This window comes from Drosophila willistoni (genome assembly GCF_018902025.1).
Source record: "Drosophila willistoni isolate 14030-0811.24 chromosome 2R unlocalized genomic scaffold, UCI_dwil_1.1 Seg167, whole genome shotgun sequence".
Lineage (NCBI taxonomy): Eukaryota > Metazoa > Arthropoda > Insecta > Diptera > Drosophilidae > Drosophila > Drosophila willistoni.
In genome coordinates this window covers 17,232,020-17,249,386 of record NW_025814050.1, presented here as the reverse complement: position 1 = coordinate 17,249,386, position 17,367 = coordinate 17,232,020, and the positions used below count along the sequence as shown (strand labels likewise).

The 17,367-nt window shown below is 33.0% G+C and overlaps 2 protein-coding genes across 2 annotated transcripts in view; one reads left to right on the top strand and one right to left on the bottom strand.

Annotated features, from left to right (window-relative positions):
* Nucleotides 1-1,758, bottom strand: part of LOC6642480 (neurotrimin) — a 74,015-nt gene extending 72,257 nt beyond the window's left edge. Inside the window, exon 1 of the mRNA XM_023175969.2 lies at nucleotides 1,539-1,758. Coding sequence (XP_023031737.2) covers nucleotides 1,539-1,695 — 157 coding nt within the window. The 5' untranslated portion in view covers nucleotides 1,696-1,758. The remainder of the gene's footprint in view (nucleotides 1-1,538) is intronic.
* A 12,086-nt stretch (nucleotides 1,759-13,844) lies between these two features.
* On the top strand, nucleotides 13,845-17,364 carry LOC6642577. Its single transcript, XM_023175929.2, has 3 exons — nucleotides 13,845-14,357; nucleotides 15,553-15,804; nucleotides 15,860-17,364. Exons 1-3 carry the CDS (start codon nucleotides 14,206-14,208, stop codon nucleotides 16,518-16,520), a joined length of 1,065 nt encoding a protein of 354 aa, XP_023031697.1. The 5' UTR covers nucleotides 13,845-14,205; the 3' UTR covers nucleotides 16,521-17,364.
* The last annotated feature ends 3 nt before the right edge of the window (nucleotides 17,365-17,367 follow it).

Sequence of the window (17,367 nt, the reverse complement as noted above, 5' to 3'; positions counted from 1 at the left end):
ACTATTCCATTGTCTAACTTTCCACTCTATAATCTTTACCGCTTAATTAAGTTTTATACAATGATCCACTTTCTTGCCGTACGTCACATCTTAACTTGCCTGTTAATCACAATTTAAAATCACAAATTCAACACAACATTATAATGTCACATTTTAATTGCTTGAACGTTGTCAACGCCCATCAGATGCAGAGTCCTCATTAATTTAGTTAGCTGGTTGTGTTTTTGTTGGCTGTTTACCTGGCAGCCAGCTGCCACGACGTTTTAATCAGTTTTTGGTTTTTAACAAAATAAAAACAGAAAAAAAAAATGTCATGTAACAATTTAAATAACAAGCGATTTACATACATACAGAGACAGACATTTTTTTATAGCTGCCACGTGCTGGCTGAATGATTGTAAATGCAATTAAATGAATAATTAAAAATATAATACAATATAACCGAAAAGAAAAACATACCAGAGAGGAAATGTGTGATGTCAGTGTCTGTGATATTCCTTACATATATATATATATTCAATAATATGATTTTAATATAAATTTATGTGCGATATTCAATGCAAAATCAGCAACGAATAAATGACTTCAAAATTAAAAATATGAAACTTTAATATCTTAATTTTATGTAAATGAAAAATAAAGTTAGATAATACAACTAAACTTGGCATAACGAGCGCAAATTTTAATGGTTATGTTTTTAACTGAAATCTATCATAATCAAAGTAATCTATGAATTACTTAAATTTAATTTTTTGGTATTGAATCTGAAGTATGTACTTCATAATACTAGAAATAATAAAAAACAGCCTCTACTTCTTTTTGAAACTGGGAAAAAACATCTTTAGATATACATTTTAGTTGATAGAATCCTTTTATACAATGTTTTTAATAGAATAACTTTAAAAAATAAATTATCTATTTAAGTGATAATTATTATTTTTAAAATTTTTGTAGGTAGGACATCGTACTAGAAGATCAATATGGTTACTTATTTGTGGAGTGCAAATATGTTTAAATCTTCTTATAAATTATGAAATTGTTTTAAGTGAACGTTTGGTTCAACAATAATTTTAAAATAAAAGAAACCTCCACACATCAATAAGGGCTCTGATTAAGAGAATCTTTGGTTCCATTCTTTTTTAAGGCATTTCAATAAAGACCTACAAAAGTCATTTCCACAGTTTGTTGTACAATAAGATCATGATTTCCTCGAGAAAGTTTTAAGAAAATTGTGTTAGCATTAAATAGCATTAAGTTATGAAACTAAATGTCGTATATATCACTTCGAACATAACATTCTATATACAATAATTAAACTCTTTATTTTCTGAATGTAGAATTTGATTGCCCATATAAGTAATAAATTACTCTACATTAATATGATAAGGACTTTTATTTTTAAAATTCACAAAAATCACATATATAATAATATATTCAAGCTGCTTTAATCTAAATATTTCTGTTACTTTTTCGTGTCCACTTAAAGAGATTGTTGTTAAATGTTACAATTGTATATAGAAATTTTAAATTCTACTCACCATTATTGGCATTCGAATTGCCGACATTGCCCATGCCGACTCCATTGGCGGCGCTGCTTCCCAAATCTGTGCTCATGGCCCAGACATTGTGCCGCATCAATTGATTTGACAATACCATAAAAAGTATCGTTAGAATTACGTGGAAATTGTTCAACATATTGTTTGAAGTATTAATTTCAATTTTTTGGTGCAGTTTCTCTTTTCTATTTGCAATTTCAATTAAACAAGAAATTAACTTATTTAATTAAGATTCGCGCACAAAACTAAAAAAAAACCAATTCCATTTTATAGTTTTTTTCTTTTGTTTTGCATAATTGTTAATTGCACATTTTACAAATTTTGCATTATTTATTTAGCTTTTTTCTTTGTTGTCTTTTACATTTAATTGGTGTACTGCTCTTTTTGTTTTTTGTTCTGCTGTGATGTTTGCCTGAAATGTAATGGAAAATTATTAAATATCATAAATTTACTCCAATTTGCTTATAGATTTATACGCCTAAAAGCACACATTCCGCCAGTAGACTGATTTACGAGCAGAATGGCCAGACGACAGAGCAAAAACCACGAAAAAAAAATATATGAAATGAGCAGTGCGAATTCTTGATTGAATTTCGCCTGACGTAAGCGGATTAAAAATAAATTCTATGGCAAAAGGAAGAAAAAAAATATTTATAAGCATAATAATACATAACAACAAACTGAAGCATAAAACAAAAATAACGGTCCAGTCGTAAAAACCCGCCACACAGACAAATGAAACGACGCGACGCCTTGTCCCATCCAAATGGTGATGTCTGCAAGAAGGCATCCGCCTCGCGACTTCCGGGCACGTGTCAAAAGGTCGACCAACAAAATCAACGCTTGGATTAAATCCAATATTTGCAATAGTCATTAGGTACTAGAGTCATTTCAAGAGCACTGAAAAAGTGGAAAGTGTATCAATTGATTCAGAGTGGAAGTATTTTTATTCAAATCGAAACTAAGTAACTTTTATGGCAATAATTTTAATTTAAAGTAGGTGTCTACTTCAGCATTGTGTCCTGAAATACCTATTCGTTAGTCATTTGAAGCTGTTAAAGATGTTCAACATTAACAAAAACTTTTGCATTTACACAAAGTGCCCAATGTCTTTTCTTAACAAAAAATTCAGCCAAGTGTAAATAAGCCTCATTAAAATGGCCAACTAATGTTCAAAATTTAAGACTTGGAGTTCTACTTAGTTAATAAGTAAAACTCACCTTCTGCACACTGTACCTACATAATAGTTACCTAATTAAGTTAGATGTTATTTTTAGCCCGAAGCTAGGTATTAACTTTATAATTAATTAGCATGTTTATACGAAACTGAAGAACGAAACTAGTTACTACAATTTGAGTATACCCTTTAGCAAGGGAGAAAGCTGTGGAAATTGATTCGTATAAATCATTATTTTAAATGTCTCTAGCTTATTAATATGATTGATCTACATGGTCGATCTACTCTTTCTTTGTATTTAGAATTCTCATATGGTTGATCTACCCAATCCTTGTACATAAAATTCTGAAAATTATGTGAATTGTAAAAATTGATAGATGGACAGAATGAAATTGATGCCAGTTATCAATGTACTTATACATAGGTATCAGTTTATATTACTTTGCGAAAAATATTATTTCCAAAATCGTATAAATCCCAAGAGTAAGACAAAATTTACTTATTTCTTATTACTTAATCAAACTTCTTTCATTGCATTTAGTAGATTATTTTGCCAAAAATCATCCTAAAGGTCTACTTTATGTCCGTTTAAAACGAAAACTTTCTCACAGAAGCGAGATAAAACTTTAAAATAATTCTTCTTCCAAAAATAGTTTTGGTAAAGCAAAAACTTCACTTCACAAAAATCACTCTAAATGAGTGTTATTTAGACTTATTCAAATAATTTAATGCTAACATATAAAACTTAATTGCATGAGATTACAAATTGACTCTACAAGGAGTCGAAACTGACTGAAAGAAATTGTCAAAAGATTATCAAAAGGAGAAATATTCATTTATGATAAAAAAATGGAACTTATTTTTCATTACGCAATTTGAACTTGTAAAATTTCAATTTCTCTAGATCAGTCTAAACGATGTAACTGCAAACTTTTTATGTCTACAATAAACTTTTAGTGCATTGATGAGACAACTTTAAATATTTAACATGACTCTTGATTGCATATGCCAATTCTCAGGCAACTTAATTAAAACGTAATCAAGTTTAAGCTTCTCATAGTCTATTAAAAACTGATAAATGAAGCTCAGACTGTACACATTATAAACTCCCTTAAGGGTGTAGAAATTGTGGTGACGGTCGGTTGGAGTAAACCGCTTAGAGAGAGCAATGTTGTTGCCCCTTTTTGTAGCACATACTCCTCGTGGACTTCCTCATGCTCCTGCCAGCTGCCACATTCAAATGCCATGACCATCATCATCATCATCTCGTCTACAGCATTCTCCTGTGGTATGTATATTTTCTAGATTCCTTTTTTTTTTGGTTTTCTGTGTTTTTTTTTTTGCTTTATCGTGTCATAAGCTCAAAGCAATTTGCTCTGTCAGCTGTTGCTCGACGTCCACCAAGTCTCGCACAGACTTTCCAAATTGTATTCCATCCATATCCATATCCGTATCCGTCTAGTATGTCCCTGCTTTCTATGTGATTTTCTGCTTTTTTTTTTCGTCCTTTTCTGTATATGCAATTTGAATGCATTTCAATTAAGAAGAAGGATGCCAAAATGCTTCCTTAGCGCCATCTGTTGTGGATTTTCACATTGTTGGTGTTTGTCTTTTTCAATCAAAGTTATTGAAATCAATTTGTAAATTTAATTGAATTGGTTTGTGGCTGGGATTGAGTATTCATTATCGTTCTTACTTCAGTTTCCCTTCAAATTTTTTTTGTTTTTCTTAGTAAAGTTTGGTGTTTAAAGTTCACGCTTGCTAAGCAATTTGTCTAAAAGGACAAAAGGAGGACATAATCCTGGCATCTACTTTACATGTTTGGCATGTCTATTAGCTGGGGAGAGAAAACCCAAGGAGAGGAGTCTGACAAAGGGAGCGATGGAGGAACTAGAAGAGATTTCCCATCCCTCTCCCTCTCTCTCTCTGTTTCTCTGTGTTGTCTATGCATATTTTACATATTTTTTCACGCCCCAACGATTTGGTATAAGGCAACTGCCACACCCCCAATTTTATATATACACACATATAGGTTACTTATACCTTTCACCTCTCCTCAGCTAGCTCCAACTTCAAGTTCTACTCCCGCTATCCACGTGCAGACTGAAAACATGGATGCTTTTTGTATTATTGCCAAAAGTTATTATAGTCGAGTATTCCAATTTCTTGTTTTTTTTTCTTTCTAGTTGCATACATTTTGTTTTGAGGCTGACGGGAAAAAGTTTTTTGTCTCATGCTCTTAAGAGTAAATGCAGTATGTTAGCTAAGCTAATAACTTTGCACATTTAATTCAATACACAACTTGGCTTTTATTCTTCACTTTTTCTTAATAAGTTTATCAGGTTTTGATCCATAGATTCTTCTATGGAAAGGTTTCGTTTGGAATTTAGAAATTTGGTAACTGAAATTGGTGTGCCTGTCGATATTGATATGAATTTTAGTAAGCCAGGCAGAAAAACTTCGATTTAAATCTTCTAAAGGACTACTAAACTACATTTTGTATTTAGCATTTAGAATTTGTAATTATCATAAGGGAATCTTGGATCTAAACACCAATCGCAGTGTCCGTTTACCTTATCTAATCTGAACTTAGTTTTGTGTTTATGTATTTTGCAGTATAATTTTAGCTCTTAAGTTTAATTATAACAAAATACTTTACTATTGTAAAGGGTTGATTACAAACAATCTTAGTTTTTTTAAAAATCTTATAAAGTAAATATCTTGTATTTTATTTTGTTGCAAGGTCTTCAGCAAAAAGCCAGCATACTAAGCCCCTCTACCTGATTGGTCGTTTCTAGTAATCGATAAAGTCTCTTAACTCGCTGAATCTTGTTAGAGATTTACTCCTATTCGTAAATATCCTGATCCATAAACTAATTAGGTTAATTATCCAATCTCAGAGCTTAGATATCCTACATTCATATATTTATAAAAACAGAATGAAATATAACAAAGATATATCCGGAAAAAACACTTAATTTTATTTGCCATTTTTAATCCAATCACGAAGAATTTAAACCTATTGATATGCTAATTTAACTGACAAATAGATGCTGATTCTTTTTCGTTAATTTGATGTATTCAATCGTTCTACAAAATTTAAATGTAATCTTTATCAGCCCAGTCCTAGTTTGCTAAACAAACATATTTGATCCTTAAATGTGGTAGAATTTCGATATCAAAGACCAAGCTCACCCTCAAAAATTCCCATCTCGTTACTAAACTTGACTTGGGCCCTACAAAATGTATTCCAAAAATCTTTTCTAATAGTTTAACACTAAAATTTAAAGTCCATTAAAAACTTAGTTATCTAGTGTGTGAAACAAACTTAATTATTTAATCTAACTAAAAAGAAATTAATCTTTAAACCAAAATGCATGAAGGAAGTACTTCATTTAAAACTCTCTTTGCCATTTGCAGGTTTCATCATCTAAAATCGCAGCTCTGTAAATCACTTTTAAGCTATTAATGTTCTGTACAATTTTTGGCTATATATTATCCTTTTGTTAACTATTGTATGTCTAGCCAAAGACCACAGAGTTTCGCTGAAAGGGTATTACCACAACTGTGCCATATCGAGCCACTTTATTTATTGTGGATTCTCGTACGCTTGAGATCTTTAGGGGCGTGATTTTTGCAATTTGGCTAATAGCGAAAAGTCAACGCCGGCGGCTTTGATTGCTCTCAATGACAATGAGAAATGCATATATTTTTTGTCCTCTTTTTTGATAAGGGGAACGGGTAATAGTTGTATCCTTTTTTCCACGGCCAAAGAGACCCTCTTGTTCTCTCTTTCCCTCTCTCTCTCTCTCTCTCTCAATCTTGTTCCCACTGCATTCATTCTGTTCGCATTTAAATCAATATTAATAGCAATGTTTACGCCCTGCAGGCTGCAAAGGATGCAACTGCAAGAGCAGCTTTACCTTTTCCTGCTCCTGGAAAAGAAGAAAAAAATTGCACGCACGACTGCACCAAAGAAGACCAAGGATAAGAAGGGAAGGTGGCCAAAAGAAAAAGGGATACCCTTGGCCACCTCTCCACTGCATCCAGCCACCCAATCCACCCACTCATACACACAGCCAACATTCATTCGCTTGTGCATAATAAATCAATTTACATTTTCTCTCGCCACACGCAAAAAAAAAAAAAAAAATGAAATGCAAATAATGGCAACAAACCATGAACAAGAGGGGCACCATGAGGCATGCAAAGGGGGTTAGATGGAGGCTGGCGATATGATGTAGAAATGGAGCCACAGATTCGGGGTGAACGGGGAACGGCAGAGCCAACCACTTTTCACCACAGAGATTTACGCGCACTTAAATCACAGCCAACAACCAAATTGATCGCCATCAATGGTAGAAAAAGATGAAGACGACGACCACGACAACGACTAAGGAGAAGAATAAATATATAGTATATACTTATATTTATATATGTCGATTTTCTTTTTGCCTTCTTTCCCTGAGTCTGCATCTATTTCATTTTCTGTCAGAGTTCAAGAATATGCACTTAATGTGCCATTTTAATGAGCATAAAATATGCTAAATAAGTGTATTTGTTGTTTTGTTGTTGTTCAAGTCGTTGCTACTTTTCCTTGATGCAAACCAAAGAGAGACAAGAGAAAAAGAGGATGGCGGGAGGAGCTTCTGCCACTTCTGTAGAGGCATCAGGACACAATATGCCAGTCTCATGGAATTATGCTAAAAAGCTTTAATGAAAAAATCAACAGTTGCCCCCAATGGCCATATCCATGTCCATGTCCAGGGCCAACAGAAACTTAATGATAACCGTTGTCAGTCGTCAGATGCCAAAGGACATGAAACTAATATTAGCGAAGGCTACAAAATGAAACTGAAACTAAACTCATTTAAATATTCAACCAGGATTTTTCTTCTGAATAGGAAATTGTCGAAATTGGTTGCTTCCTCAACTTCTTCTATCTATTCGTTAGAACGTACTTTTGATACTTTAACTTGTAATATTTTTTCATGGATAAAATTATTTATAAACAATTCTTGGGATTGCATAAAAAATAGTAAAATAGTTAATTTTATTGTGTTTTGCCAGTCACTTTGTACGAAAAGTCTTTCATAAAATCACAACCTATATAATATTTGTTACATTCGTAACACTATAAGAAAAGTTATTACACCTAAAGTTATATTAAAACTTGATTCATTGTCGTTAATATTGTGTAACAACTGAATAATTATAGCTTATAACATCCTCATAAAAGACGAAATGTCTAATTCATATATTTGTAGTTCGAATATCAGTGAATATTTCACTCAAATTGAAATGAAATTTTTAGCTAATTATAAGATAAACATTGAATGAATTTTGGCCAATTAGTAAAAAAAAAAAAAACTAAAATCAATCTTGATATTTTTACATAAAATTAGCCTTTAGTGCTCTAATGTGAAAGTGTTGAACATAAAAAAATAAAAGTCTAAAACAATAATTTTAAAAGTTATTTTAACTATTTTGTACAACTTTTCTTATCCCAAATCACAATAATAGGCCAATTTTTAAAATACTTATGTTTATTTTAGTAAAAATTGAATTTTTTTATGTTTAAGCTTTTAATTGTTTTTTATTTATTAGCCTGGCTATACAATTTAGAGGATGAAATTTGGATTGTATTGAAAAAAGTGGAATTCATTACTATACTAATATGAAAATTTCTTCCTTTAAATTTATAAGTCAGTTGTGATCTTGGATAATAAATAATATTTTTTCGCTCTCATCATACACACAGTTTAGTTAAGTTAAAGAAAATTAAAGTCAACATGAAAAGGAAAATTATATTTTAAGCTAAACTTCTCAAGAAAACTAAACTAGAAAATGTCATTTAAAAATTTCTCATTGGCTCACATGAGCAAGATATTTAGCACAAATAACTAAAATTAAATTATCTTGGACGATGCTGCACAGCATCTCAATTGTAAAGCTGTGCAAGTTAAGTACTAAAAACCAGACACTTAATTTTGCCATGGCAAATAACAATAATCATTTCCATAACAATTCTCATGGTCAATTACCATTAAAAAGCAATTACCAGAAGGCAATTTATAAAACTGCACACACACACACACACATACACATATACCTCACAGGTATGGCATAATAAAATTCTCCACAAAATCTATATACCCTACATAAAGTTAAAGAAGTGAATTATGTACAGATTTAAAAGGAAATTAAAATAGGCTCTGAATAGTTCTTTAAAACAAAGACTTTGGATATAATTCAGATTATAAATCTTTTAGCATTATAAAAATTATTAAGTCCAATAAAATAAAAGTTCTTATCTTAGACATATTAAATATTTGAATGAATATATTTTAATATTACCAAACTAAGCTTAACTATAAAACTTTAAACAAAAATTTCACTTTTTTTGTTGACTTTCCAGAATCAAAAAAAAGTCAAACTTGCTGTAGAGTATTTCGCAATCGTTGCCTCATTTTAAAAACATTTCTTGGTCATTCATGTTGGAAAATTTTAGATTGTATGAAGTTTGAATAGGTAAAGTTTTACGTTTCGCCAATGCCAATGAGCGTGATTTTTCAAGCGAAATAGTTTTGTAAGGGGCGGTGAAAACTTTAGCCAAAGAGTTTAATACACTAGATTCGACACAAAAAAAGAAAATGAAAGTGAAACTGGTAAAATGCTCTCTTTTGTGGCGGAAGCTGCACATAAACAACAACAACAACAACAACATTAAATGACAACCAAAAAGCAGCAAAAGAAGCAGCAGCAAGTCCATGAAAAGGCAACCGTTTGCAGTTCTTCGAGGCGCACACGCATAAATAAACAAGAGAAGACAGCAAAAGTGTTTAATAACTCAACGTGGCAATGCTTAGTTGAGGCAAAGAGGACGCAACTGTTGTTGGTGGGGGCGGTGAGAGTGAGGTTGAGGGGGACCGAAATGTAGGAGCCAGACCATCTGGATACTGGAGGGTATGTCATCAACAGAAATGTCTCAAATGAAGGCAGCTGTTGCAACAATTGCAATTGCAATTCCATTTTGCAATTTTCTACTTATTTACGATGATCTAAAATTTGCTTATTGATTCCATTTGATGTTCATACGATGAAAATTTATCACGATACGAATATGGTCATGATGTCATTAATTTTCGAGTGCTTTATCCTTACACATATATCTGGCAAGGGGTTAACTTGAATGTTTATTTACAAAATAGAGTTTTCTCAAATAAAGTGAGATTCTAAAATTTCATCTTTTATATTTAAATACTAAAAATCGTATACCTGGGTCTGTTTTAGACAATTCTTTATTAAAACCCTAAAACTTACTTTCTTAAATCCGTTCCATCAAAATTGTTACTATTGTGATATTAGACTAATTGATTTATTTTAACCAAATTTCACCAAAAGATCTAATTTTCATGAAATTTATTTAATATTTTTGTATTTGAACTATCTTCGCGATTAAAATGAAAGGCAAATGAATCATCATCCTGCACATATTAAAAAAGGAAAGGGTAAGTCAACACCTAAATTACTTTTTGTCCTGACAACTATTATAAAAAAAATCAGTTTATTCAAAGATATTGATATAAGATATAACTAATTGCTAGATTTCGACCTTCTTTGCTATTAATCAAAACTGGACTTTAGCCGGGCAATAAATCATATGAATGAATATGAATCATATGAATCCTATGAAATCATAGGGAAAACAAACAAACAATTGCTATAGCTATTTTAAGAACAACCCAGTTTCATTATTAGCTATATTTAATAAAGAGTCGAGAGTTTTACCATCTTCAAGGCTTAAACTAATTAGGAATCGAAACTACATAAAACGAAAAAGAAATAGCAAAGCTTGCTTCTTTATGTGCATACTCTTAGGCGCTTCAAAAATTAATGTCAATTATCCATTAAGCCCAATTATTTTGTTTTGAATTTTCTAATATGTATATTGAAAGAGGGTTAATAACATGTGAAAATATATTTAATATTAGTTTAACACATTCATAAAATACATCATTAAATTTTTTAGTATAACAGAGTCCAGACTATTAGATTTTAAAATAGATTAGATTTAAAAATAGACAAAAAATGTCAAAATAATTTAACATCAAAAATGCTAAAAATAATAGCGATACTTCTTCCACCAACTGCACTTTTTTCCATTAAATGGTTTTGATTGGATCTATATTTTAATCACAGTCTGGAATGATACTCTATATAGTATAACAGAGTCCAGACTATTAGATTTTAAAATAGATTAGATTTAAAAATAGACAAAAAATGTCAAAATAATTTAATATCAAAAATGCTTAAAATAATAGCGATACTTCTTCCACCAACTGCACTTTTTTCCATTAAATGGTTTTGATTGGATCTATATTTTAATCACTCTGGAATGATACTCTACCCTTTTCTGCCAAGATGCCTTAATTTTAAAAATAGTTTTTTAACATCGACTTCTATATTTAAGCCAACAGACAAGATCTTTTCTCTAGAATTGTAGTTGAGTGAAATCTTTTGTAAGTGAAGTTAGTGCAAATCTTTTATTCAGTTCCCCCCTTTACTAAGAGATGAGAAAATGTAGCACTTCATTCTCCAGATTGTCTAGTCTAGCTAATAACTCACCGTGACAATGTCTTGTCCTGGGGTCTCAGTTCGCTTGCAATTGGAATAACAAGCTGGAAGTTAGAGCTATCTCCGCCGCCAAATGCAATCAGCAAGTTAAATTATAAATAGACCCACAACGAACAGCATCAACAGCGTTTTCATCTTTAATGATATTTTCTCCTTTGCTTTTAGTTGTCTTGCAACATAATTAAATCAGATACACGAAAGCCGGCAAAATCGCACACACACACACACGTTGATTTAACACTTGTGAAGTTTGGCGTGATCTTTACACAATGATAGATGAATTCACGCAAAATAAACACTCTCTCAATTGTTTTGCAGCAAAAACAACAAACAACAATGATGTATTAATTAATGAGCATAACAATTACAATTGACAATATTATCGTTGAGCAAGTTTTCAGTAATAATAACAGAAACCGTTTTTGCGATTTCGCGTACGAAGAACTAGATAAATGTTTGCTATGGACCGACTCTAGAACTAGAGAGACTAGACAACCGCGCGTTAAGACAGCCGAAGTGGCACTGAACGAGCACGAATTTTCATTTTGAATTTTCCGGGGGACAACTCTGACGAGAAAAACCGAAACATCACGAACAGTTCCGAATCACAAAGCAGCAAGCAGCATCCGTTCGTCTTGCGGCATGTTAAAAAGATAAACAAATGTTGCGGTTTGGCCGTGATTTATATAAGCTTACATCTGTTAACAAAACGCATTCAGTTGCATTCAGTGCATTCATATGGCCGTGCCATGTAAACATCCTAACAGGCACATGTTAACAGTTTCATCTTTATGACTCCGGCTGAACTGCAGGGCAAATGGAATATATTTTTTAATGTTTTAAACAAATGCGTGAGGCAATTTAATGTTGTATCTATGACGAATTTGATGTTTATCATGTGAAGATGAATGTATGGGAAAGAACAGAGATCGAGTGAAATTTAAGGCAATGGCCAAAAAGAAAGTATTCCTCCAGACATCGAGAAAGATAGATAGAATTTTTAATAGGCACATCATATAAAATATGTTTTAAGTTCAACATCAAGTTTATGACATTCATGTGAAAACATCATAAAACGGGGAGATAAATTATAAAATGTACTTAATTCATTTCATAAATCTGTTGTTTTATATACAAATGCATTCTGGCGACTTGAACTCTCTACGAAATGCCTTATCAAAACTACTTTATGAATTTACCATTTCCATTAGAGCGCAACTAAAAATGGAAATGGGGAAAAGTAACCCCCAAAAGTATGCAAAACTTAGTAAAACAATTTAGTTTATTATAAAACTATTTTGATCTTTCTTTTCTTTACATAGTTATATTCACAATCATCTTTATCATCATCATCATTTTTAAGTTACAAGACATTTCAAGAGTTTTTCATCAATTTTTTAATATTCTTTGACATTCAATATAAAAAGCTATTCATAGTTTTGATAAAGTTACTTAGTTAACTAACTATTGCCCACTATATGGGGAAGTTTTGCAACATATTACATTTCTATATTCTTCACTGACTATTCTAAGGCTTAACAATTGCTTAAGATTAAACATCGTGATCATCTGAAATGGCTTCACCAAAATCAGTTCATATTTTGAATTAAACGAATGAAGATTGGGTTATTTTCCTTCTCCCGGAATCCCTATTTACACATAACAATAAAAACTTTATTAATTCACTTGTATAATGTAATTTTTAAGAACTTCACTGGAACGGAAATGGATTATTGGGATAATCGGCGAGATGCATCTTAGGAATTTTGTTTAAAATCACTAAAGAAAGTTATATTAAAAATATGCCTTTAACATTACATATGTATATTTAACATTACTTTCTTTAGTTTTAACATTCCTTTTTTGAACCCGTCTTTGATTTCAAACATAACATAACATTGCTTCGGCTTGAAATAACATTCATATACAGCCAAAGAGAAACCAGTCTTTATTTTAGAGAACGTTCCTTAACAGTACCCCTATCTCTATTAACATAATCCAACCATAACATAACCATAACCATTTACTTTTGCAATGTTAACCTTGTTCTACCTTTAACAGTTAACTTTGATGCTCTTAAATGTAAAGCATCTCACAGTTTTACCCCCACTCACTGACATAGCAGGCTCGAATGGCTGTTAATATCTTACTTTGCCCAAATCAATGTTAACTACATTCAACCCTTAACAGCTTAGAAATTCACCCTTATTTCCCCAGTCTAACAAAAGCTCGAAGGAGTTGCTGATACAAAAAGTTTTCCATTTGAAAAGCTATCTTCAAAACTTTTTACAGTTACCTCAAAAGCTTTAAACAAATTGATGCTTCCTTTTTGACTTCAGCTGAAACTTTTGACAGCTCAAAAATCAAACACACAGACAACGGTAACAAAAACAGCTGATTGTCAAAACCCCACACCAAAACCTAATCAGCTGCAATTGCTGGCAGAAACTTTGCGATACCATGGAAGCCAGAAGGGGTGCGGTGCGTCACCCAGTGACGTTGCGATGCAAAACAGTTATGCGTAAAGTGTCGAAGTGAAAGGAGAAAACTTTAGTGTAAAGAAAACAATAGACAATAGACACACAAAAAAAAGAATCCCAAAACCATGTAGAGTGGAGAGAATTTAACAAACAAAGCCTTGACCTGAACCCAATGCAAGTGCAACAAAGGTCGGCTCTTAATGAAGAGAGTCCATGTGGCAAAACATAAAGAAAATGTGAAATTTAAACGCATCCAAAACGAAAATTGAAAGCGAAAAACCTGTGTGTGTTTGCGATTGTGTGTGTGTGTGTGTATGTGGCCTATTTAACGCTCCTACCGTTAGTCTGAGGTAGCATGGGTTCATGCTTTGGCAGCTGCGTTCCCTCCAACTCCACCACGAACAACTCATCTACCTTCTCAGCCACCAACTCCTCCACATCGTCGGCATCGTCTTCCTCCACAGCGTCGTCCTCTTCGTTGTCATGTCTTGCCAACAGCTGGCTCTGGTAAGTCTTCTCCCAAAGGGTTTGCGGGGTTTGGCGGTGGGGCGGGGGCACTGCCACAGTTAATTAAAATTTAATTTTGTTGACTTTGTGGCGGCACACAAAAGTATCCGCTCTCTACCATGATGCCGTGGCAAATCCAATAAGCTAGCTCTGTCGCTGACTTGGCAATCAATACAAGCTTAGTCAAAAGACATGGTCGCAAAGGGAATTGAGCAAATGAGCGCATAGGCACTTCTCCCCACCCCTCTCTCCGCGAGGTGGCTAATTAGCAGATGGCTCCTCCATTAAACGGCGCGTTTTATGCCCTAGCTTTTCTTTCTTCATTACAAATTGCATAGGCAAACATAATTTCGCCCCCATCGCATAAAATAACACAACCGTTGACAGCGGGAGTCAACAGCCTAAAAGTATGCAATGCTTGAGTGCGTGTTGCTTGCCACACAAAAAAAAACCAAGCAACACCAACAAGAAAACAACAATGACGGGCTTCAATGGTTAAAAGGCATGGAAAAGGGTGCGGGTATTATGGTGATAAGCCCAGGTAGTGGGCCCACAAACATAACCGAAAATTTAAAAGAGCACACAACGAAGCTTGTATACCCTTACCACACTAAATCTAAGGTGGTAAAATGGAGGACAATGTACAGTCAAAAAATTTCCTTTGATGTGTTTGTGAAACAGCTAAAAAAACATTATAAAATATTTTATAGATTTACTAGAGTGCATTTTTTAAAAGTGCTTTTTTTTAAACTATTGATTGCATACCTTAAGGGGTAGTGTTCCCTCATTTAACTCCTTTTAGATCCGCTAGTATTCAGCAATTAATTGGATGAAATTTTCAAAGTACATATACTTATTTGAATTTTGGGAAAAGTATTTACAATTTATAATTAGAAACTGAGTTAATTAAAAAAACTTATACTCAAACCTCAAAGCAACATACATAATTTAAAATTATTTTATTTTAGCTATATGTAGAAAAATATTTAGATGATCAAACTAAGTTTTTATTAATAAAGAATTTTAACAAAAGTTTATTTCAAGAACATAAATTTTACACTTTTTGTAAATTAAAAATGTAAAATTTTCATTATTCCCAACGGAAGATAAAGAGTATATTCGCCACTTAAATAAAGAGCCCTAGAAAGTCCAAGGTATGCCACTAAACCAACAATTTGCATTTTGCCACTTGCAGTCATCGTCGTCGTAGGGCCAGGAGCATGGCCAGGGCCAGGATCAGGGCCAGAGTGGGGACCAGCAATACAACAGACACGGAACATGAGCCACCCGACGACACCGAACTCATATCACATTCCAGTGCCCAGAGTTGTCAACGACGCGGTCTGGTCTACCGCATACTGAAATTTAAAAGGAAGCAACAGTGTCCCCAGTTTCTGGACAAGTATTGGGAGCAGCAACCCAACTATGCCAAGCTGCAGACTGACAAGTAAACCTTACGTGAGCTTATTTGACATTTTGTTTTAATAAAGTTTTTGTTTTAGTGCCCCCTCGGATATACAACTACAAAATCTGGATGCCTACAAGTTGCTCAATAATCAATCTACACCCAACAAAGAGACAGAAATATTAAACTATCAACGTATGGCCAATTCGAGAGCTAGTTCCTCTTTGGATCTCGAATGGGAGCACGAGTACTCACAACTGAGGCAATATCATCAGCATCACAAGGAGGAGCAAACGAATGGACCCCAACATACCCCACCACCCATGGCGGCAGCCTCTCTTGACCAATTGACCACGGCTTCTTCAATTGCCGCCAATCATGTGCGCCATCAGGCAGTAGTGGCAGCTCGACAGGCGCGTCTAGATCGTCGTCTTGGTGGCTCATTTACACGCACCTCATGTTGTTCATCGACACAGAACTCCTGGTCGCATATATCTACACCAGAGTCCCTTGAATGGGATGTTGACGAGGAACGCGAGCAGCAGCGACAATTGCGTCTAGAAGATGATAATCTGGACGATGAGACTCTCAAACTGTTGCATCAAATCGAGCAGCTCAAACATCATGTTCTCCAGGAAACTGGAGATGGCTTGAGCATGGGTGTGGTGGCTATGGAGGAACTAAGTGAAGGTCTGCAGTTTCGGGCTACACACTTTGCTACTACTGGCAGTTCCGAATTGGAAGCACATATTAGTTGATTCACAGACCATAATGTAAATATACAAAATTGTAACATTAGATTAAGAAATGTATAAAAATTCGAAACAAGACAAACCTATGATATCCTATAAGGAATTTACTATTTATGACTTGAACTAAGTTTAAGATCTAAAGTTATTTTTGGCATGCCAAAAAAAGATACACCCTAGCAGATAAAGTTAAAATACTTTACCCTTTTCTATAATTTTTGAAATTATTGTAGTCTGATATTCAGTTGAAAGACTTTAAAAATTAGCCCAAGAAATGTGGCCCAACATATTTCCCAATCTTTATAGTAAAAGGTCTTTTTTATATAATTTGTTGCTCCGATATTAGAAATAATAAATCTAATATAACAAATACTAAATCTAAATCCAAGTTCTAAATTGGCAAAGATATATTTATATAACCCAACCAAATGATATCTGCAAGGGTATAATATTAACTGTATAGATTCAAATCTACTCGGTTATTTTAAAGGACAAATTCTAATCAATTAAATTAGTTTACTCACAAAAAAAAAAAAAACAGATACCTAAAAGACAAAATGAAACAAAAAGTTATTATACAAATTTAAGTGCCTAGTCTAGCATATTTATATATGTATATGTATGTCTCTATATGTATATATGTAAAACCAAATACATTTTCCCAAACAACACAACCAAAATCCAACCCAAAAACAACCTAAGAAACAAAACCAAAGCCTTTTTCAAGCATATCGCAAGAGAAAACTACTACTATATGATTCTATATAGTCTATACAAAACGAAAGACAACTGAAAGTTCTATACACATATATATTTACGCTTTATTTGGTTATGCAAAGAGTCTATTAGCCAAAAA